We start from the raw sequence: 23,194 nt of genomic DNA, 5'->3' as shown, positions 1-23,194 counted from the left end.
TCTTCTTCTTCTTCTTCGCATTACCGCCACCAACTGGTATGGAGTGTGGCTCAAGTACGGAAATGAGGTTCTTGTTTTTTATTTCCCCGCCACTGCTGCCTTCCTGGTTAGAGCGTCAGCCTCACAGGTCTGAGGACTCGGGTTCAATCCCCGGCCCCGCCTGTGTGGAGTTTGCATGTTCTCCCCGTGCCTGCGTCGGTTTTGGGTTTTCTCCGGGCACTCCAAAAACATGGAGACTCTAAATTGCCCGTAGGCATGACTGTGAGTGCGAATGGTTGTCTGTTTCGATGTGCCCTGCGATTTGCTGGCAACCAGTTCCTGGCGTACCCCGCCTCCTGCCCGATGACAGCTGGGATAGGCTCCAGCACGCCCGCGACCCAAGGGAGGAGAAGCGGCTCAGAAAATGGATGGATGGATACTACCTTCCACTACTTTAGGACATTTCTGCACACTGTTACGACAACTTTGGCATACTTGTAGGACAACTCGTCGCACGCACTTGTCAACTGGTGCACCGTTTTTGCCCCAATAGTAACATATATAACAATTATGCCAAGGTTGTGCTACTCCTAGGACATACATGAATGCTGTTTGAGCATTTATTTGATATCCATCTTAAGGTCAGTGTACTAGTACACTGTTTGGCCTCATGAACTAGTAGAACGACTTCCTTAGTTTTTAAAAATTGTTTTACTACTACAGGTACTGCATTCTATCGCTGTATTACATTTCTGCACACTCGTAGGACAACTTTCACACGCTAGTAGGACAACTACATGTTACTAGTGAGGCAAACCTGTGCACTAGTTGGCATCTGCACACTACTTGCACCACTAGTGAAAGAGGAGTATGTGACTAGTGCTTGAAGCTATTATTATGTTGTACAAATAACAACAGGAAGAAACACAGGTTAATTGGACGTTCTGCCATCTGGTGGAAGAGCTCTGCCTGTCACTATACGTCGCAGGCATAGATAGTGTAGATCGATGGACAGACACTCGATGATTTGATGAAGTTTATTTATGCTATTCAGCAGTAATCCATGCATCACATCTACAATGATATATTGAACCAGGCTGCAGCATACTAGTGGCGGAGGAGACACGGGTGGCCTTCATGGCGGACTCCCAGCCACGATGAGCGGAAAGCGAAAGAAGACGCTCGCTTGTCGTCGCTCCTCAACCGCCTCCCGCGTCTCCACTTTGGGGTGCACGTGCTGGCGGATGGAACCGGTTGAGGTGGAAGGCCACAGAGGTGACCGGTGAGGTATATTCCGGGGGGGAGAGAAGTAGTGAGCGGGGAGTACAGAGTAATAATAGTGCATACTACACACTGCCGTTAGCGAAGTTAGTCAGTGCCTTACAACTATGCACATACACTACTCACAACAAAGTCCTGAAATTTCAAAGCAGATTCTTCACTTTTTTTTTCTTTTTTTTTTTGTGAGTTGTGTAGGTGTCAAAACTGAGTGACATTTCTTAGCCCCTCACCCTTCGCCGTGGACTCTGCGGTCCACAAAATGTCCCGATGGGGCCCAAGCTACAGGCTACAAATCAACAGTACGCGCAGAAACCATGGAGAAACCAAGCTACAAGTGCGGCCGCTAACATCTCCAGTCACGCCGTTTGCTGCCCCGTCGACACTATTTACACGGGTCCCAAAAGCGCGAGCTGGGAGCCGATGCAAGCGGGTGGCAGTGAAGATGGCGCACATGGACTTGGGTAGGAACCAGCCTTTCCTCTCTCTTCTTCTGAGATCTTTCAGTGTCACCTGAAACATGTTTGATTGATCTGCAGTAATCAGATTCATACTCATCATCATCTTTGTTAGTTGCAACTGTTGCTCCCAAACATCATCTGGAAGTCCTCTCATTTTGGTTCCTAACGCAGGAAAACAGCCGGGTGGCAAAAGGCGAAGCGTTTTTCACCACTAGTAAACAAACACTTCCCTGTAGGGCTGCACAATTATTTCCAAAATGATCATCGCGATTATTTGGATCAATATTGTGATCACGATTACTAAACACAATTATTCGTCATGGTAGTGTATTTTGACTGCACTATTATTCAACAAACAATATGTTCACAATTTTCCCTGCAAAATGAAACTTGAAAATGAATGGATTACCATTTTAGCTATAAGTGGTGTAGAGAATTTACCCAATCATTTAAAAAAAGTACCAAGGGCTAACTGAATAAATATGCAAGTATTTGGTTTGCGTGCGCCCCCTGGTGGTTGGCTGTCTACTGCTTGAGAAAATGCTTGATTAGATCTGCGGCAAGGTCTGCATTTCATCCATCCATCCATCCATCCATCCATCTTCTGATCCGCTTCTGCTCACTTGGGTCGCGGGCGTGCTGGAGCCTGTCCCAGCTGTCATCGGGCAGGAGGCGGGGGACACCTTGAACCGGTTGCCAGCCAATCAAGGTCTGCATTTGAATATAAATATCGCCGAAGATCAGGTTCATTTAATGATGGCAGCCAAAACCGTGCTCACGATTAAAATTGGATTAATTGTGCAGCCCTACTTTGTCATTTGACAAAGGCAGAGAAATGATGAAAACAATCAATGCATCGCTGGGAATTTTTAAATGGCCTGAATGATGATTTTTAGCCTTCTTTACTGCCAGTTTGAAAGTGTGAAGTGTTGTTTGAAAAGAAGATGCTACGTGAGTAGGGGAGGGCCAGCAGAGGCCAAAATTTACACCTCAACAGGTAAATTGATTCAAAAATAGAAATTCATATCGTAGATTTTTCTTAAAAGTAAATTGGAAAAAAAACTTCAACCTTGTGGGGTATATCCCAAACAGTTTTTGTCATGGTTTCAGTTCAGGTCAGCGGTAGTCACTCGTGTTCTGCCACCCGGAAGTATCCTGACGCCTATTATTATAAACATTTGGCGTATTGCAATGTGTCATCATTCAATCACTAAATCAACCAGTTAGGTTTGGAATAAATGAAGTAGTTATCTGGAGATGACGCGGGATCATTTTGGGATGTTTTAGGGTGTCGATCAGCTTGCAGGATGATGAGCAGTCGCGATTCCTGGTGGGAAAAAAACGACGATCGTTGATGCTGCGCTCAGTCGAGAAGCCGAGGATGCAAGTTTCCTTAAAAAAAATAAGATACACATATATGGTTTGGTTGAACATTTTTCTGTTGAAATACTTTCTCTGATCTTGATTTTGATCAAGGGGGGTTGACCGTAGCGAGTGTTTGGCCGTTGTACCTGCGCGTCCACGTCCACCACGTCACACGTCCACCTCGCCGGGGCAGACGCTGCGGATGAGCGGAGAGGACTCGGCGGCGGTGCCGTTGTACGCTCGGATCAGGAGGTTCTCGTTAAGGTCGCCCACCCCGCTGCCGGCCTGCAGCTTGGGGTAGGGGGGCGCCTGCGGGTCCACGTCCATCAGATGCTCAAGGGGGCAGCGGTCCGCAACCGGGGAGAAGTCCTGAGCGCTGGCCGGCTCGTCCCTGGACACGGGGCTAGCGGACACAGACGGAGAACTTACAGGAACAAATATCGACAAAAAGATTCCATTGGGCAGTGAAATGATGACTATCATATCATAAAGCATTTGATAAAGCATATGGTTCGGGGTGATTTATAGAGAGGTCATCTTAATCCTACTTCTTGACTCGCTGTTCCAGGTGTCGGACAGTTTTTGACACTTTCTCACGTTCACTCCTACTTCTAGGCTGTGTTGCAATCATTCATCCATCCATCCATTTTCTGAGCCGCTTCTCCTCACTCGGGTCGCGGGCGTGCTGGAGCACATCCCAGCCATCATCGGGCAGGAGGCGGGGTACACCCTGAACTGGTTGCCAGCCAATCGCAGGGCACATACAAACAAACAACCAATCGCACTCACATGCACACCTACGGGCAATTTAGAGTTGTCAATTAACCTACCACGCATGTTTTTTTTTTGGGATGTGGGAGGAAACCAGAGTCCCCGGAGAAAACCCACGCAGGCACGTGGAGAACATGGAAACTTCACACAGGCGGGGCCGAGGATTGAACCCCTGTTATATAGTTCCCCAAAAATCGAATCAGCATATAGCGGAATGATTTGGCATTTGCAGATATTTTGTGATAATAGGAAAACTTTTCATGGATTGTTTTTTTTTTTAAATGTGGAAAACCACAAGCTCTCACCTGACGTCCATGGACTGGACGCCGTCCGACAGCTCGTCCAAGCAGCTCTTGTTCTCCAGCGGTCCCAGCAGGACGACGGGGGTCTCGACGGGGGTCCCGGCGGGGGTCCCGGCGGGGGTCCCGGCGTCCTCCTCCAGGGTGAGCGCCGCAATCTCCGACTTCACGTCGCAGGCTGACAACACGGCAGACAACAACTGCGTTAGCACAACCACACGGGAATCACAGGTTTGTTTTTGTTTGGGTGTGGGGGGTGGGGGGGGGGGGTGGGGGGGCTGGGGGGTTACTTTAGGATTTTGGGATCACGAGTTCAAATTAATTGTAATTTTAATAGAATTCTAACACATAATTTTTTTTGTGTCTGTGTCACATGACCAATGGATTATATAACTTGATTGGCTGAACATTTGTTTAATTAAAAGAAGTCAACCTTTTATGGTATTTTTCTGCCTTCTGAGTTTAGATTTCAATTTAGACGTTGAATTTTGTTTTCTACTGAATTTTTGAGATGTTGACTTTGAGAAATTCCAACTCGTTAATTCAAATTCAAACTCAGAGATTCAAATTCAGAAATTCCAACGCAGTCATTTTCTGCAATAGTACTGATGTAGTTCACTAGGGGGAGCTGTTTCCTTGCCTGCATGAGGCTGCTGAGTCACACTGCAGTGACCTCAAAACTGTGAGGCAGAGGTGCAAACCACGAGTTCACCGTGCTGCCCCACTGCGGCGATACATCTTGTAAAAGTAGATAGTCCACATATGAGCAATGAGGAAGTACCTGCAGCACCAGGCGGAGCGTCCACGTCACTCTTGCGTGTTCTTTTCATGATTTCTTCAATTCTCTACAAAGGAGCCGACGGATAAGACAGGTGGTGACAGAGGAACAACGAGAAGGAGGAGGAGGAGGACCAGAAGCAGAAGCTTCTCCTTACACACCTTCTTCCTCTGCAGCCTCTCCTGCTCCTCCTGGATGTGAAGCTGCTCCCGCTCCCTCCTCTTCCTCTCGGCTTCGCGCTGGGCTCGCTGGAAGGCCTCCTCCCTCTGAGGAGCAACGACAACAAGGGCGAGAAAAGCTCAAGCGCGCCACTGATGGAAAATGCAAACCATCATAGAGTCCGTTCGGTTCACTCAATGTTTAGTGACTTAAACGATCAAAACAAAAACAAAAGCGAAGACGAGCGCCTACCTCTTTGTCCAGCTGCTCCTGCATGTTCTTCCATCGCTGCTCCTTCTGCTGGCGTTCCTCCTCCTCTCTGCTCTTCCTCTCCTCCTCGCGCCGGGCTCGCTCCTCCTCCGCCTGCCGCGCCGCTCTCTCCTGCAGGTCCCGGGCCTCCTGCTGCCCCCTGCGCTCCTCCTCGGCCCTCAGCCTGGAGGAAGATGCCAGCGGCGACCGCGAGTAGAGCAGTGAGCTTCGGCTTTGCATCGCTATACTTCCGTTCTTGTCGATTTGATTTGATCGTATCGCTTCTCCTCTCCTCAAAGGCAATTTTTTTGCGCTAAAGGCCCATGTTCGATTTATAAAATAAGCCACGTATTTAGAAAATATTTTTTCCCCCTATCTCAGATAATGAATTACAGAAATACCCTATATATATATATATATATATATATATATATATATATATATATATATATAGGGTATAATATATATATATATTAAAATAACATACTATTTTTTGTTTAGTAAAATAATAATACATTACTTTATACACCTTTTATATTTAAAAAATGTTTAATTTACATATAAACATTTTATTTGAAATAATAATTTACAATTAACTGTACTTCATATGTATATTTAAATGGTGTATTTCAAAAAACAAATTAATAAATTAAATATAATTTGTATATTTCAAAAAGTACCGATGCAAAAATATTAGTTAAAAAAATCATAAATTTAATTATATCTAATTAAATATAGTTAATTGACCAATTATTACATTTTATTCACATAAAATACATAAATATACATGAGTTTGTATTTTTTATTTACAATCAATAAATTAACCAATTATTTAATAATAATACATTGTTTAAAAATGTTAAATGTGTATGTTAAATGATTTATTGTACTAATATTTAAATTTATAAAGAATAAATTAACTAATTATTTCATGGAATAATTTTAATTAAATTTATGGGGGAAAAAAAACAAAGAAGTCAACAAATATTACTGGTATCTTGATAACGTCTGCGCACGGTGGTCCGGATTAAAGAACGGAGCGGGCCGCATGTGGCCCCCGGGCTGCAAAGCGAACCCGGTGAGTGGTTCTGTTGGGCTCTGTTGGTTTTAATAACTAAAGTCGAAGGCAGGAGAAGTTGTTTGGTGGTCTTCTGGTGCGCTAACGTATCGAAAAAAGCTTAGCCGCCTAGGCGATAACATTCCATGAGTTCGCACCTCAAACTCTCAACCTTTGTGGCTGAAACAGAATGTCAAAAAGTTCCATCAAGCGGGCTCACAGCTCGTCCTCCTGCCGCTGTCGCTCCTCCTGCTCCTTCTGTAGCCTGGCCAGGCGGCGCCGCTCGGCCAGCAGTCGCGACGCCTCCTCCGCGTCCAAGGTGCCGCCCGCGCCGCGGCCCGTGGGCGTTCCCGGAGACTCTGAACGTGGGGAAGGGAATATGACAGTTCACTGTGACGTCACGTCACTCCTCCTTCGGGCGGCAAAAGGCAAAGCGAAAGCTTCGTGCTCATCACCTGCACACAATTCTCTGCTGGTAGATTTGGACATCTTCTTCTCCGAGGTTTCGGATTTGGCGGACTTCCTGTCCGGGGCGCCGTGGTGACCCCTGTCGTCGCCGCCGGGAGTGGTGGCCCTCTGCCGCAGAGGCGACGGCGGGTACTGACCCGGCGAACACGGCGACGCAGCCCGACTCCTGCTGGACCGCATCCTGTGACCAAAACAACTGCATCAGTTTACCAAATCAAATCAATTCGATGTTACTTCTATTGCGCCAAATGACAACAGAAGTTCTATGAAGGCACTTTCCATGTGGACACCAGTCGAATGTAAAAGAAGCGCTTTGGTGGCATGAAACAGTAGTAGAGCAGTATTCATTCACTGCCGGCCCTCCCAGTTAACATGGATATTTGACTTCTAAAGCCGTCAATGGCAGTGAATGTGTTTGAATGGTTTTTATACTACTTGATTGTATCCACATCTGTGTCTGACTGTGTATGTGTGTACCTTTTGGGTGTAGCAGGACCTTTACCGTTGGCTCTGAAGGATGAACTACGAACAGGTGCAGAAGGAACCTCTCCCTGAAATTTGGAAAGAATGTGAGTACATTATATTCCGTAATGACTAAACTATCATTGTGTGTGTGTGTGCGCGTGTGTTTTTGTTTGTAGGCTGACCGTGGGCGTTTTGGCTCGTGCCGTGTCCTCGGGGAACGCGGCAATGCTCCTGCGGTTGGACGAACTTCTGTGAGGTCTGTGCTTGTTGGAAGAAGCTGACAAAGACCAACACAAACACATACACACACACACACACACATTGTTCCAGAGGCTAACGAGAAGAAGAGTTAATTAGTCAATAATTCTATGCGAGGTGGTAAATCACCCGTCTCTGTCGGGTGGAGGTCGGAGGACGAGTTGGACAGCTGCTTGCTCATTGGTTGATCTGACGGGTCGGACGGGGTCAGGAATTCGCAGACTGACAAAAGAACGAAGGAACGTCACTCAGCCGGACGTCAGTCAGCGCGCTCAAGCGCGAGCTCGGGAAAAAGCCGACACCCGAAATGAGGGACGAGCCACAGAATGATGTCGCCAGGTTACCGTGGTGATGAAAAATCCGCTTCATTGTGAACCAGAGGATGAGGACGCAAGAGGACCAGGAGACGTCATCAATGCTCGTGTGACATTTACAGATGATGCCAAATCATTTGCAGGCTAAACTGATCTTAAATGAGGTTTAATCTGCAAACGTATCTGTACAAAAATGAAACACTCATCTATTGGGAGTGATTACCAATAGTGGTACATGGGCTCCCTCTAGTGGTATGCGTAAGAATCCCTAAATTTAATGTTCAAGCATGCGCAATGTTAGAGTGGTTTAAACTTTTTTTCTAATCCAGTACAGTGCCTTTTGTAAATACAGTTCAGTTCTATTTAACTTTTAGGTACAACAAATTAGCATTTTATCATTTAGAACCGTTTGTTTTCATAGATTTATTAAGGTACAATCTTTTTTTCACTTTTATGTGAAAAGTAGTTTTTTTATTTTTTATATAAGCACAGTATTTATGTACAAACTGTGCATAATGTAACAGCATCTTAAACTTTTTTTTTTTTTTAATCCAGTACAGTACTTTTTTGTACAAGTATATTTTTTCATTACAATTCAGTTGTATTTAACTTTTAAGTTCAATACATTTGCATGTAATTTTTTAGAACTGTTTCCAAATGGGCGGTTATCACATCTGCCTCACAGTTCTGAGGACCGGGGTTCAAATCCCGGCCCCGCCTGTATGGAGTTTGCATGTTCTCCCTGTGCTGTGTGGGTTTTCTCCAGGCACTCCGGTTTCCTCCCACATCCAAAAAACATGTGTGGTAGGTTGGTTGACGACTCGAAGTTGCCCGTAGGTGGATTTGAATGATCTTCCGCTTCATTCTGCCGTGTTTGCTTTATCACATTACTGATGAATGTCAATATCGAATGTGTGCACGCATCAATAAACGCCAGCAGGACAGGAAGTGACACAGCTCTTTGTTGGTCTGAGCGTGGGGGAGGGGGACCTCCATTACCACATACAGACGTAAGGTAGCTAGGTGATGTTTTGAACATGATGTTTACGGCTGTGCCGTACATGAAAACGCACACTGATATCACATTTGAACACGAGGAACACCTTTAAATACTTAAATACAGCTGGGTGACTGACACACACACACACACTGCAAACACAGGGCCCAAAAGAGTCACGGTGACATGCAAAGCCGGCGAGTGGCGAGCTGGCAGCAATGGGGCGGGGCACACAGAGTCAACATGATCGGTACCGTTACGGGATTGGTGGGTGCTGGAAGCAGCGGGCAGCCGATTGGGCAGAGCGGAGCCAATGGCGTGGCAGGGCGGGGTCTTAGTGTTACCTGGCCAACAGGTGGGAAGCAGAGCGGACAAAGCAAAAGCGTCACAGACACGCAAAATGTACACACACACAGGAAATAAAGTTCCACACAGCTTCATTTCATGATGCATTCAGGAAAACTGGGAAGAAGGAAACATCCCACTCGGGGCTCAAAATGTTCCAAGCAAGTTGAATGAAAAAAAAATCCATCCGTAGATCCTTTCCATTGCACTTTTCCTCAACCAGGCTCTGAAATTTCCAACTTCCATGGAACGCAGCATTAGCACCCATGCAGGCAAAGTGACAAAGAAGTTTCAGAAGCACAAAGCAGACAAACCACTTCCAAAATGGTGGCCAACCACTCACAATGTGCCTAAATGAGCCATCCCCACAACAATGACACCATCTCTACGTCTGTATGGTATTTTCATATTTTCATGTCGGGCTACATCCAAGTTATCATGGGTCGTTATGAGCGCATGTAAACGTATAATCACCTCATCACTGCAAAAACACAAATCATACCTGTGAATATTCTCAATTCTCAGAGCATTGAATCAATCGCATCTGGACTGTTCTGGTTGTCTCTGACCGTAAAATAAGTGAGGGGGAAAAATCTGCCAATGGAACTAGTACAAATTGACTCGATAAGGTTCCTTAAAATAAGTTTGTGTATCTTAAAACAAGTCTTTTTGTCTTACAGAAAAATTTGAAAACAAAAAGTCAAAACTGTCTTATAAGTACAGCAAGATTTTTTCATTAGAAACAACATAAATTCACTAGCTAACATTTGGATTTACAAAATTGCCCTGCATGTTTTTGTTGTTATATACATTTTTTAAATAACAGTAGTGGCCCGGAAAAAAATTATGCGGTGGGCCATATCTGGCCCCCGCGCCTTGCGTTGGATACCAGCGTGATTCACCCGCATCCTTGTCGACACAAAACAGTCGAATCCAACTGAAGCCGTCGTTCGTACGATAAGTCAAAACATTGTTGCATATCGCGGCTTGAGACATCCCGCGAAAAGACAACGACGGCGTGCATGCGCGTGCGTCTCGGTACCGTAATGGCGGCCGAGCCCGCGCCGCAGTGAGCCGGGCCGCCGGGCGTGTACGACCCCAGGTCGGTGCCGGGACGGCCCAGGAATCAATTATTGACGCCGCCGTTGCGATTGCGTCGTACGATGCGCCGGCGATGTGACGCTAGCTGAGGACGCTTTGGAACGGAACGCGTCATTTGTTTATGGGAACGCAAAATGAAGGTAGAAGGAAAAGGTTCACGCGGAGGGTTGTGTTCAAGGTTACGTGTGTGAGAGGAGGCCTTCTCTACACCAATAATACACAGACACACACACGCACACACACACACACACACCTGTGGCAGGTTTCCAAGGCCAAAAGGACGAGAGGAGTCAAGAAGGAGGAGACAAAGCAGCTCCTGCACTGCAGCCTCCACACCCTTTCCTCCTCCTTCTTTGTCTCCTTCATGACCTCCACCTTCCATCCATTCCACTCACCCTCCACTCCATCAGGGGGCCCGCCCCACGTCCATCGCTTAGGCCGGTTGTCCTGGTGGTCCCGGGCCTCTCTTCCTCCTCCTCCGGCTCTCCGCCGCACCAGGGCCTCCAGCCTCTCCTGCTCGTTGCGTTCGGACACGGGGAAGAAGAGAGACTCCCTCACTGAGCCATCGCTACGGCGACGCGCGCCCGGCGATGCGCAGGGTGACGGCTGCGCCATGGTAACCGCATTCGAGCAGCAGCCTCGCCCCTTGGCTGCCTTCCTTCACTGCTCTGCCTTGGCGTGAAGCTCGCCGGGTTGATACCCGAGCAGAGCGAGAGAGACACCGTGGCACACCTCGCTCACTTCCTCTCTCTTTTTCTCTCCCCTCCCCCCTCTCTGCCTCACTCTACCTCCTCCCTTTCCCACTCCCTTACCTTCCTCCCTTCAGTGGAAGTGTCTTCACTGTGCTGATATTCATGTAACGTCCACATATGGAACATTGACGCATGGAACGTCTCCATACGAGGACACGTGTAACGTTCTAACATGAGGACACGTAACATTTCAATGTGATGATGATGCCAAAAATTATTGAACAGGGAGGGATAATCAACTAATAAGCCTTTTTTTTGGGGGGGGGGGGGGGGGGGGGGGGTTGTCCCTCACCCCACATCTCCCAAAATTTTTTTAATTAAAACAAAATTTCCAAAAAAATCCAGGGATAGGTGAACCGTGAGCTCACATCGCCACAAGAGTACACGTAACAGCTTCACTTGATGTAACGTCCTCATGCGAGGACACATTTAACGCTCTCACATGATGTAACATTCCCACGTAACGTCCTCAGTGACTAAAGAATCGGCCGTGACTGGGTGGTGCATTCGAGTGCGCTGAAAAAAAACGAACGCCGAGTCAGAATTTCCACACTCATATCACAACGAATTAAAGAATAACATACTACTTACTTTTAGGAGGTGAAATAATTACTCGATTAATCGACAACTAATCAATTATCAAATTCATCGACAATGATTTTTGATAATCGATTAATCGTTTAGAGACACTGTTTGAATTAAAACTGTCCAAATCCTTGGAATTTCAGCCTCTCAACAGTAAATATTAATAACTATTATAAGCATAAAGCAGACGGATTATCTTTGTGTTTCATCAAAATAAGACATTTGCAAACATCTTTTGTGTCCAGGGGATAAATTGGGGTTCCCTATTATCCAAATACTTACGAATATGAGAGCAAATACGATATTAAAAAGCATGATTCTTGTCCTCCTTTAACTCAAACGAAATATGTTCCACTGACAACATGGGCGTCATGTTCCCGTAAACGCCACGCGATACGCTGATGCCGATGTCATCGCTCGCCTCGGCCACCCATCATGATGTCATCGTGGCGGGGGTGGGGCATAAGCTCCCAAACGGAGGCGATAAATCAATGGAGACGCTCCCTGAGGACCAAACTGCCTGGGGTGCTTGTTAACTGTTCAAACACAAAAAGCTGGCGTGTGAGTGTACAAACACACACAACAACAGATGTCGTTTGGATCATGAAGCGCCCCCAACGCGCCTCTCTGGCCCCTTCACCGGTCACAATCAATCACTACTGTCCTCCTCATTGCTGCGATTAAACCCTCATTGATAAACCATCCTGCTGCCCTCATTTCGCTGACACCATTTTGTCCTTCACCTCCTCTCAACGACTGCATCGTCCTGCATTTGCTTTGATTTCCCTTTCTTTTACTTTCGTCTGCCGTCTGCGGCCAGGTGAGAAACTGTTCTCAATTGCTTTACCCGGATAAATAAAGGGTAAATAAATCAATCAATCAATAAATGTGGGGATGTTATATGTGAGGATATTAAATGTGATTACGGCTCCAACTAATGATTACTTCAATAATCGATTAATCTGTCAATTACTGTTTTCGATGAATCGGATAAACCAAAAAATGTCAATTTCCTTTATTCAAAAACAAGAGATGATTTTAAATTGACAGTAAAGAAAGCGCACAAACATTAATTGAATGATAATTCATTTACTGGTTTGGTCCGTACGTAAAATGTTGATCATTGTTTTCCAAAGCAAAAACAGATATTTGCCAATGTGTTATTTTCATTCAATACAAATATAAGCAGTCTGCTTCCATGGAGGCCTGCATAACTCTGAGAATATTTACTGTTGACAGGCTAAAATTTGGACAATTTAATATGAATGTCAAGAAGATTCAAAGTGACCTCTGACCTTCTCGGCCTCTTGCTTTTGCTGTCTCTTCTCCTCGGCCGCCAGGCGGCGCTGGTGCTCCTTCCGCCTCTGCGCCGCCATCTTGCGCTCTCGCTCCTTGCCGCTGCGCTCCAGCTGCTGCCTAGCGCGACAATCTTTGTCCCGCAGTGCCTCGGACAGTTCTGTGCACAGACGCTGACTCTTCAACACCTTCCCATGTATTGTTACGTAATAATTGCATTCATGAGCGAGTGCGTACAAATTGGTGCACATCATCAATTATATGATATATCACTTCCATCCATCCATTTTCAATAGCACTAGTCCTCACTGGACTGCATGGTTGCCTAAATTGCATGGCACAAAAAGACCAACAATGGATGGGACTTGAGAGCAACGTGGTCAAAGCTGACCTGTGGGGCTCCTGAGACTGGAGGCTGAGCGACAAGGAGACGCCTTCCTATTGGTCGGAGGGGTAGCAGGAGGCCGAGCCGGAGCTGTAAATTTTTGGGAGGGAGAATAACACAACATGATTCACTTAGCAGGAAAAGGATGTAAATATAGAACATAAGCTGGAGAGGAAAACTGGAGAGGAAAACGTGACCACAGCCTGCTTCGTCACTGCAGACCTACACTGCCATCACACAAACGCACACATGTAATTGATCACCTGCCAATCAACATGAAGCCTGAGGTTCAGAGGTCTCGTCGAAGTAGAAGTCTTGATCTTTTCTGTTATACTTGGCAAAAATTAACATTCAGGGGCAACTAATGGAGGATTGGTTGGTCAGGTCAAAACTTGCAGCCAAGTTCGACAAGGAAAACACACAATTTGCACACATTTATACATGTAGTAATCAAAGCATATGTGGTGAGTATGATGCATTTTATTTAGATTTTGAGGTCTTTTGTCACGTTATTAGATCAATATTGATTGTGAACTGCTCCAGTTGCAGGCCGTTATATAGCGTTCCCTTGCCAAATCACGGTCCAGCTGTTGTGGATGCAGTTTTTTATTTTCATATTTATATCACGCATAATTCGACATATCGTGGGATTTTGAGTGTATGTTGTTGTAGGTTTTTGTGGTAAAATAAACGTTCCCTAACCTAAAAGATTTTAACTGTTAAAAGAAAAAAAAAGAAAAACATGACTTGGAATAAAATGTACATAGTGTACAGTACTACTGTGCATTACTTATGTTTAAGAGCTGAAAAGATGTTTAAGAGTATAGAAAGTGTTTACAAGTGTATTGTAGAGGTTAATAGGAACATGGGGAGCTTCATACACCTTTAAAATGTGTAAATAATCCCAAAATAAATGGTCGCTACTTTGCGCATTTCACCTACTGCGGGTGCGGTCCGGGAACCTAACCCGCGCGATAAACGAGGAATTACTGTACTGCGTTTTTGTATAGTACTGATGCTTTCTCTCACTGCCCCATGATAGCGGTGCTAGTATGAGGTGGACTAAGTCTGGTGAGTGTGCCCGGAAGGCTCGGATTCCAAACGCACATCCCGCCAGCGCCTGTTTGCCAGAGAGCAGACGAGCACATCGATTGCTGCGTTCATTCCACAAACTGCTCATGAAAAATGCAACACGCATTTGGGAACAAAAAAACAACACGCGGCATTTCGGATTCAAGTCGCAGGCTTACATGCTATACGTTGTCCATGCAAATATTCGGTTTGTTTGGTTTCTATTGCACGATGGACATTTATTTACGTTCGATCCATGTACTAGTATGCTCTTTGTCCTCACTAGTGAGACAATTCAGCGCACTAGTAAAACGCCTGTGTCTTACGAGTAGCGCTTCTGGTATTTTTTTGCCACTATTGTATGACTTCTTTTTTTTTTTTTTTTATATTCCGGCGCACTATACTGACAAGAAAAAAGTCCATTGAATTAACGTCATGCAAAAAAAGTACATCGGTTACACATGATTTTTTGTTTTCATTGTAACAGGACAACTTTGGCATACTAGTCGGACAACTGCAAGTTACTAGTGAGGCAAATCCAGGCACAAACTGACATCAGCACGCTATTACTAGTGAAGCACTAGATGTTAACTGGTCAAATTTTATAATGCCACTAGTAGTACTAGTAGCACACAGTTGTCTACTACTGCACAGTTTTGCCTCACTAGTAGGCGCATGTAATTGTTCTACTAGTATGCCAAAGTTGTCATACTAATGAGGACAATGAATGAATTAGTAGATGGACCTTTAGTTAGATATTAAGATTATGGAAGAAAATTGTCTAACCTGTGAGGACAAAGCGCGTACTAGTACATGGACATCGAATAAATGCTCAAACAGATTTCCATAATTCTTGTACATTTGTAAATCAAGATGGAATGAAAAGGAGGAAGGGACCTGTCAAAGCAGCAGGATGAGTCGGAACCACCTGGGTCATGATGACGACGAGCCGGACCGGATCCCAGTCCAAGAACACTTGGATAACTCTGGACGATGGAAGAAGAGTGAGGAGGAGGAGAGAGGGATGCTGGGAAGGAGAGAAGCGTGGCGAGGGATGGATGAAGGAGGGGGAGGACTTCCGGTCTGTTTCCCTCCATTCATCAGCTAGCACTAATTTAGCCTAGCATTACTTGCTAATGTAAAAACAACGAGTTCAACACCTTTTGTTAAAGTTAATGTGCCACAGTTTCACTACCATGCGACAATGTGGGAGGGTTGTTATTAGGTTGGCATTAGATACACGTTACCGCTGCCTATTGGCGAATTCATTTGACGAAAATCAATTCGTTACCTAGCAACCAACAGAAGACTTAACATTTGATCATAATCCTAAAAAACATACAAAATGTCCAAAGTGCTCTGGTCCCAATTTAACACGTTTTTTGACCTCCTCCTCACGTGTTCTCGTTCGGCTCGTGCCGGAGCGCACGTGCGCGCGTCAGCAGGCGAGCCGCTGTCGGCGCAGTGACGTCATCATTGGCGTTAGTTGGGTTCGTCGCGTGGGTGCGCTATGACGTCACGGGAGCGTACGTGCGTGACTTGACTTCACAAGCGCTTCTTGAATGGCGCGTCAGTAAAAAGACTTCCAGGCCGTTTGCTCCCATGTCGTCATCTTGTAAAATATGAACAAACGTCTCCACAGTTCGCAGTAAATGTGTGTGTTTGGCTTCCGAACAATCTTTCCCCACTTGGTTGATCACGCTGTATAAATGACGAGCCTTCATTGAAAATAGAACAAATACGACATTTATACATTACGTAGGTAGTTGTCTTTAATACAATTGTCCAAATGCAAGTGTTACGTCATTGTTTAACACATTTGAATGACTTGTTAAAACATTTGTTTTTTTGTTCTTTCTCACCAGCATATCCATGTCAATATTACACACCTGTTGACTTAATTATCGATGTATTTTTGTCTTTTGTGAATTAAAAAAAAAAAAAAAAAAAAATCACTGTGAGGGGATCAGAGTAAAGATCTTTATTATTCGACACCTGGCCGTCACACATCGTACATTTTAAGCATCAGTTACAACAGTCCCCTGCCTCCAAAACTGAGGTGCAGAACCCTCCTGAAGGGGTGCCGTCCCACTTGCCAAGCAGAACAAAAAAAAAAAAACTAACAAAAAAAAACTGTCCCCTTTTTATTCTATTTAATTTTTTTTACAGAATAAAGTGAGATTGAGTGAGGTCATCCTGGCACGTGCGGCGAGGTGTGAGAACCGAGCAGAGCCAACAGCAGCAACACAAAACAAATGGAACACTTTACAAAAAAATAATAATGTTTGTCATTTTTTTGTAAAGACAGAATGAACTGTTCTGTTTAGGTTTTCTTTGTATGCAACAGCGTAGGAAGGTTTTATTTATTGCAATGATTCAGTCTCAAAGTAGTTCTGTTGTGACTTCAGTATAATTGCATTTAATGTTTATGAGTGGTTTGTTCTCAAACATTTCGGCACCGTTTCTGTATTCAATTAACTATAATTCAATCATTTAGTTTCTTTATTTTCCTCAAACTGTGCATGTTACAGCAGCATTCAATAATATAATTTTGAGGAATAAAAAAATATTTAGGCCTACTATAGCGACTGCATTTCAATGTTGGTCATAATGGTGGTACTTTGAGCGCTACAGTGGCTCTAAAGTCTACACACCCTTGTTCAAATGCCAGGTTTTTATGATATATAAAATTACACTATGATAAATCATTAAAAAATGTTTACTACAATTGTGAACTCTAAGCTGTACAACTTACTTGAAAAGTAAAAACTTGAAATCTCTACGAGGGGAAGTCCAAAAAAAAAAAAGTAGTTGCACAAGTGTGCACACCCCCGTACAACTGGGGATGTGGCTGTGGTCAGAAATAATCAATCACATTTAAACTCGTGTTAAATGGAAGTCAGCACACACCTGTCACCATTTAAAGATTCCCAAATAAAGTTCAGCTGTTCTAGTAGACTTGAGCATGGTCACATATTGATGATTTGACATTTGAACAGGGGTGTGTAGACATTTTACATCAAGAAAGTATTTTTTTGAGGTGAGACTTAAGGTAAATTAAAACCTTCCTACACTAACAAAAAAAAACTAATGAGTAAAATTATATTTTGATGTTTTTGGGGATGCCAGTGGAGCAGGCTGAGCGTCACCAAGTCACAACCAACACAAAGTGAGTGAAGACAAAGGAAAAATGGGGGGGGGGGGGGGGGGGGGAATGGTTTACATGTTTATTGGTGAATCCAAAGATTCTGAACTTCTTAAATTCCACCTGACGTGAACTCAATATAAATACACTTTTTAAAAGGACTTAAAGTTTTCGCAGTCACGCGCGCCTCCAAAGAAACGCAGGAGGAAACTAAGAAAATTGGTGAACTGGTTTTCAGTTGGAGCAAAAAGGCTGTTTCCCCCCCCCATCCTCATCATGATGTGGACTCATGTTCACATTCATCAAACACAGACTGAAAATGTATATATGGGGTTCTGTAAAACGAAATAATATCGGTGCCTTGTCAGCTCAAAATATCCCCACTGGATAAACGCGTGTGTGTGTGTGTGTGTGCGTACATGTGGCAAGTCTTTAGATCTGCAAGAGAAGAAAGAGCAAAGCTGAGGTTAGGTCAGGTGATATCCCCACGAGAAGAAAAAAAAACAAAAACAAAAGAAAAGCACAAAGCGCTTACATCATCAATGTCTTCATCATCATCGCCAATATCGTCAAACTGGATCTCGTCGTCGTCTCCGGGACCGAAAGTGTCTGTCTCGTTGATTTTGGCTACGTGACGGGGGGGGGGGGGGGGGGGGGGTGAAAATTAGGCCAGCTCAATCATCCTGAATATTGCACGTATAAATCATACACATTGACCAAAAAAATAAATAAAAATAAAATTTTGTTTCGCAATAATGGTCAATAACATCTTAATCTCCTGTTTTTTCTCTGTCTTTTTAACATCAAAATGTCTTGATTTCTCCTCAATGCTACTATTTCCTCACTACTCTGTTGGTTGTACATGTATTATAAATACAAGTGTTTATGTGTGAATGTTGCTACTATGACAATTTTTTCCCCCTCATAGGATGACTAAAGTTTCTATTGGTCGATTTTCACGTGGATCTATTACCAGTCGTACAGACTAGTCGACTGTACTACTCCACTATGACGTTTAAAACATGACGTTGACTTGTCACTAGTCGTTGTTCGTGGCTCGACGCTGAGGATGAGCGGCCTCAAGCGATTGATAAGTGCGCTCAATGAAATTAGTCCTAATTTATTGAAATTGTCTTCAATTTCTGAATGTGCAGCTTTGTTCAGGGAGAACCTGTACAGGAGAAAACAAAGCCAGGCTCCAGCAGGATTTTGGACATGTCTTCGGCCCAACACTGCGGTGCAACCGTGTTCATATTCGGATTGTCCCGATCCAATCACGTGATCGGGAATCATGTGATTTTCAGATGATCGGTATTGGCTGAAAAAGATCGGACTTTTTAAGTTTCTTCATTTCTTAAGTCAAGAATAAAATATTTGTTTTCCCGCTAACTTGATTTAACCCACTGCTGATCTAAACCCATATACAGTAAATAGGGTATATCGGGATATCGTATATATATATATATATATATATATATATATATATATATATATATATATGAGAGACAATTTGGATGCGCTCTTTTTTTCTTGTTAGTGCACTGTCGAGGTATCGGATTGGGACCGGCAGATACTCAAAACCAAGTATCTTGGACTCAGGCGCAAAAAAATGTGATCGGGACATGACTAAGTTATATTTGCTTTTATTTTGAAGGCGTGACTTCAAACCCTGCAGATTTCCCGTTTGGCCGAGCTGCGCCAACGTTACGCGGCTGTCGCAGCGGCAAGCACGACGAGCGAGAGGATCCCCTCCCCCCGCCTCCCCTCTAACTGGAAATAACATTATGCGACAACGGTTGACCCTTCATCTTGTGTGCTGACGCGTATGTTCTGGGTAAATTCAGTGTATCAACTGATTACCACAAAGCATTACCTCCTCCTATGATTTAAAAAATAAAATAAAAGTACCCTACTGAAAACATAATGACATCATCTCTCTACACAACCATTTGTGTTTCTCACCATGCTCTGGCAGCTCGCCATACGCTTTCAGACTGCGAGCCTCGTCTGCGTTGTACTTGAGGATGACGTCGGCCTTGTTGTCCTGCAAGCGAGCAAACGTCCGTCAAGCGAGAGGCTCCAACAACAACAACAACAAAACGGCGGGCTTGCAGTGGGCGTCACCTGGTAATCTCTCAATCCAACCAGGATGATGTCCGACGTGTTGATCCACACCTGGAAAACCATGGCGCACAACATGATCACAAGTTCAACTCAATGACTCCAGTGCGTATTTGGGGTCATGCCAGGTCACCGACTCAGCATTTACGTCAGGCGTGTGTGTACCTTTTTCCGGAGCTTTCCTCTGATGTGGCAGAGTCGCTTGGTGCCATCGAAGCACATGGCCTCCAGACGTCCGTTACCCAACATTTTTATCACCTGAGCGTATTCTGGAAAGCACACAGGTTGGGGGTGCGGGGTTAGCACATGTGCTTCACATTCGGGAGGGTGGAAACTCAAATCTTGGTTGCAGCCTTCTTTCGTAGCCAAGCTACAATGCAGATATTTTCGGCTTTTTACACTATACGGGCCAAGTCAGATACCACACAGTACCACATTGTGTTGCAACATGCCAGGCAGCACCAACGTCTGCTGGTTGTAGATAATTATGGGGAAGAAGAAGAGGCAGAGAAGATCCCCACCAAAGCTAAAGTGAAAACACTAGTACAGAATACATGCCCGCTGTGAGTATTCTTGCATGGTTTGTTTGTATGTGTTGCTGCTCCGTGTGTGTTCGGGTAGTAGTTGTTTGACAGTTTATAATTATGTAACATCTATGTAAATTTTCATTAACCAGTCTACTGCATTTCATGTTAAAATCAAGCTAGCACACATTTGTCAGACGAAATTATATTTGTTTAGGTGTTTATATATACAATGTTCAATTCTCTTAAGTGTTATGTGTCAGTTTGACAGTAAAATACATGGGAGTTTCAAGTAAACAGCTTGATGCAAGCACGCTTGGCTCTTATTTGGAAAAATGTGCAAACAACAGGGTCTTTTGGTTTCCTCAAATTTACGTTACACAATAAGTATCGGAGTGAGAACAGACACTAAGTAATAATTTATTATCTGTGGGAAGGGTAAACATTAAAAAAAAAAAAAAAATATATATATATATATATATATATATGGCCTATATTTTATATGTGACTGTGAGTGTAAATGTGTTGTTTGTGTGCCCTGCGATTGGCTGGCAACCTGTCCAGGGTGTACCCCAGCTGGGATTGGCTCCAGCTAACCCGCGACCCTAATAGATGGATATTTTTGCCCATTGGAGGTCCAGAGTGAGATTTCTGCCATGGCCAATGTTAAGAATCCAGCCGTCATTCAGTACATCCATATTTTGATGGCTATTATGATGAACTCACCCTGTCCGTCCTCTTTGAACACCAACTCCCTCTTCTCTGACTCGTTTTCATTCTTTCCACGCCGCCGATTCTTTCCTCCCTTACCTTGAAGTACAATCAGGAGGACACACGTTAGCACAAAACAATGTCAAGTTTGAAGAGGAGAAATTCAGGTGTCTAAAACATGTGTCGATTTCGTGACTACTTGTGTAAAAGTCCAGAGGTTGAAAAGCAACACATCCACCTGGGAATAGTTTGCTTATTGCGGACTTTATTGAAAAGTTACACAAACAAAAAAAAGCATGACGGCCAGCGTTCAGTGTTAAAACTCCGTATCTAAAACAACTAAACAAAGTAAACCAACAACTCCAGCATGACAACACGGTCCAAACCCACAACAACATGTTACATCTCACCAAATTAGGATTTGAGACAGTGAAACAAACAAAACAAAGTAAAACAAATGCTGAGGGCCAAAGCGGGTGTGGTGAAACTCCGAAGAAGCTCGTCAGCGGCACAATTCCGAGCCGCTCGTTAGCATTGGTAGCTCACAGACATTCGGCCTTCCTCAAAATGTGACATTAGCTGCTCAAAAACAGACAAGCGGCGTCGACAAAAACAAATACTGTCATGCGCGGCGCTAACTAGCATTAGCGGCTACTTGTCACGTTTTCCGTGCTTGTCTTCTGTCTCTCTCCCCGCGGCGCGCTACATCACAAAGTACACACTCACCTTTATTTTTGGGCATATTCCTTCACGCCTTTTTCCACGATAATACCAGTGGATGGAAACGAACGCTTGACTTGTTTATAAGTGTCACGAAATGGGTTTGGACCGACACAAATGGGAAGCCACAAGCTATAATATCTAGCACGATTGCCGATGAGGCTCGCTGGTCGAGTGCGCATGCGTACAGCCTGTTCAAACAACTTTATTGTACGGGTTTTGCTAACAAAGTAGATAAATCCGTTTTATTTAAAAAAAAAAAATCGTTTTACTGAAAAGCCTGCTTACTGATAAGAAGGCTTAAGTCACCACTGTATATTCAAACTATGTAAAATACTTTATTTTAAATAATACATTATATTTACATTACATGAAATCCATGAAATGTAATTACACCCAATCAACAAATTGTGTAATAATATAAAAAATTAATATACTGTATATGTAAAACGGTTTATTTTGTTCTTTCTATAAAAAGTTAATTGTGTACGTAAAATACATGGATTTTTTTTGTTTTAATAATACAAGTATAACTTTTTCTTAATAATAATAAATAAGTAATAATTTATCAATTATGTGATAAAATAAATACACTACATGCATTTGTAAAATGTGTTTTACTTTTTAAAATGTTTATATTTAAAATATATGAATTAACCTATTATTAAATTAAATACATTAATAACACTATTATATGGCAGCAGAAACCTTTGTGCTCAAGAGCCACGTTAGTTTTTTTAAACAAACAGATTGGACATGTCATTCGTTAATGAGGTTTAAAAAAAAAAAGAAAGTGAAATGTGTGAAATGTATATGTAAAATGTGTTTAAAAATAGCTCATTTTAAATTACAAATTCTAAAATGAATTATAATTAACATTTTTAACATTATCTCTGTACAACACTTTGTTTTCAGATGTGGTTGTATTTAAAGGGCTTTATAAATAGTTGAGTTATCCATCCATTTTCTGAAATAATGTATTCATGCAATTTCAGTTATATTCAAAACGTAATTATAGTTAATTAACCAATGATTTACAGACAGCTGCTGCTGCTGCTGAGAAATATTAGCTAGTCTCATGTTTATCCCGAGTGATAGACAGAACCAGATTGTGTAAATGTTAAATTTGTTCGATTTAAATAATGTGACCGATTCCCATCCATCCATCCATTCATCCATTTTCTGAGCCACTTATCCTCACAAGGGTCGCGGGAGTGCTGGAGCCTATCCCAGCTATCATCAGGCAGGAGGCCTGAACCAGTTGCCAGCCCATCGCAGGGCACATAGAAACAAACAACTATTCACACTCACATTCACACCTACGGGCAATTTAGAGTCTTCAATTAATGGTTTTGGGATGTGGGAGGAAACCGGAGTGCCCAGAGAAAACCCATGCAGGCACGGGGAGAACATGCAAACTCCACACAGGTGGGGCGGGGATTGAACCCCGGTCCTCAGAACTGTGAGGCAGACGCTCTAACTAATCGCCCACCGTGCCGCCCATTCTAGTTCCCGTTGCCCGAAATATGATGAATGAAAA

General features: G+C 43.7%; 2 protein-coding genes across 3 annotated transcripts; both read right to left on the bottom strand.

The window, feature by feature from the left end:
- Window positions 1-1,002: 1,002 nt before the first annotated feature.
- On the bottom strand, window positions 1,003-15,860 carry map7d2b (MAP7 domain containing 2b). Of its 2 annotated transcripts, XM_061666854.1 has the most exons (16): window positions 15,331-15,860; window positions 13,369-13,452; window positions 12,977-13,137; window positions 10,740-10,857; window positions 9,153-9,242; window positions 7,717-7,809; window positions 7,512-7,606; window positions 7,342-7,415; window positions 6,852-7,045; window positions 6,617-6,755; window positions 5,343-5,523; window positions 5,093-5,197; window positions 4,935-4,998; window positions 4,160-4,331; window positions 3,230-3,486; window positions 1,003-3,110 (listed from the first exon to the last, which is right to left on the bottom strand). In XM_061666854.1, exons 1-15 carry the CDS (start codon window positions 15,368-15,370, stop codon window positions 3,252-3,254), a joined length of 1,845 nt encoding a protein of 614 aa, XP_061522838.1. In that variant the 5' UTR covers window positions 15,371-15,860; the 3' UTR covers window positions 1,003-3,110; window positions 3,230-3,251. The 2 variants fall into 2 exon arrangements, with proteins under 2 accessions (XP_061522838.1, XP_061522839.1); XM_061666855.1 differs by lacking the exon at window positions 9,153-9,242 and having other exon boundaries at window positions 15,331-15,858.
- Window positions 15,861-16,268: 408 nt separating this feature from the next.
- On the bottom strand, window positions 16,269-21,823 carry eif1axb (eukaryotic translation initiation factor 1A X-linked b). The gene is made up of 7 exons (XM_061666139.1): window positions 21,661-21,823; window positions 20,950-21,033; window positions 19,865-19,968; window positions 19,703-19,753; window positions 19,541-19,622; window positions 18,114-18,205; window positions 16,269-18,016 (listed from the first exon to the last, which is right to left on the bottom strand). Exons 1-7 carry the CDS (start codon window positions 21,674-21,676, stop codon window positions 18,011-18,013), a joined length of 435 nt encoding a protein of 144 aa, XP_061522123.1. The 5' UTR covers window positions 21,677-21,823; the 3' UTR covers window positions 16,269-18,010.
- Between the last annotated feature and the right edge of the window lie 1,371 nt (window positions 21,824-23,194).

This window comes from Phycodurus eques, chromosome 21 (genome assembly GCF_024500275.1).
Source record: "Phycodurus eques isolate BA_2022a chromosome 21, UOR_Pequ_1.1, whole genome shotgun sequence".
Classification (NCBI taxonomy): domain Eukaryota; kingdom Metazoa; phylum Chordata; class Actinopteri; order Syngnathiformes; family Syngnathidae; genus Phycodurus; species Phycodurus eques.
Note: the sequence above shows the minus strand (reverse complement) of the source record. Positions and strands in the feature narration are given on the sequence as shown.

Coding starts and splice junctions, on each gene's coding strand:
- eif1axb (XM_061666139.1), bottom strand. Junction 19,754..19,864: donor GAGGAAAGCTCCGGAAAAAG/GTACACACACGC, acceptor ATGGTTTTCCAG/GTGTGGATCAACACGTCGGA. Junction 18,206..19,540: donor TGGCGAGCTGCCAGAGCATG/GTGAGAAACACA, acceptor CCCGTCACGTAG/CCAAAATCAACGAGACAGAC.
- map7d2b (XM_061666854.1), bottom strand. CDS start 15,370: ATGACCCAGGTGGTTCCGACTCATCCTGCTGCTTTGACAG. Junction 7,046..7,341: donor GGTCCTGCTACACCCAAAAG/GTACACACATAC, acceptor TTTTGGTCACAG/GATGCGGTCCAGCAGGAGTC. Junction 6,756..6,851: donor CAGCAGAGAATTGTGTGCAG/GTGATGAGCACG, acceptor CCCCACGTTCAG/AGTCTCCGGGAACGCCCACG.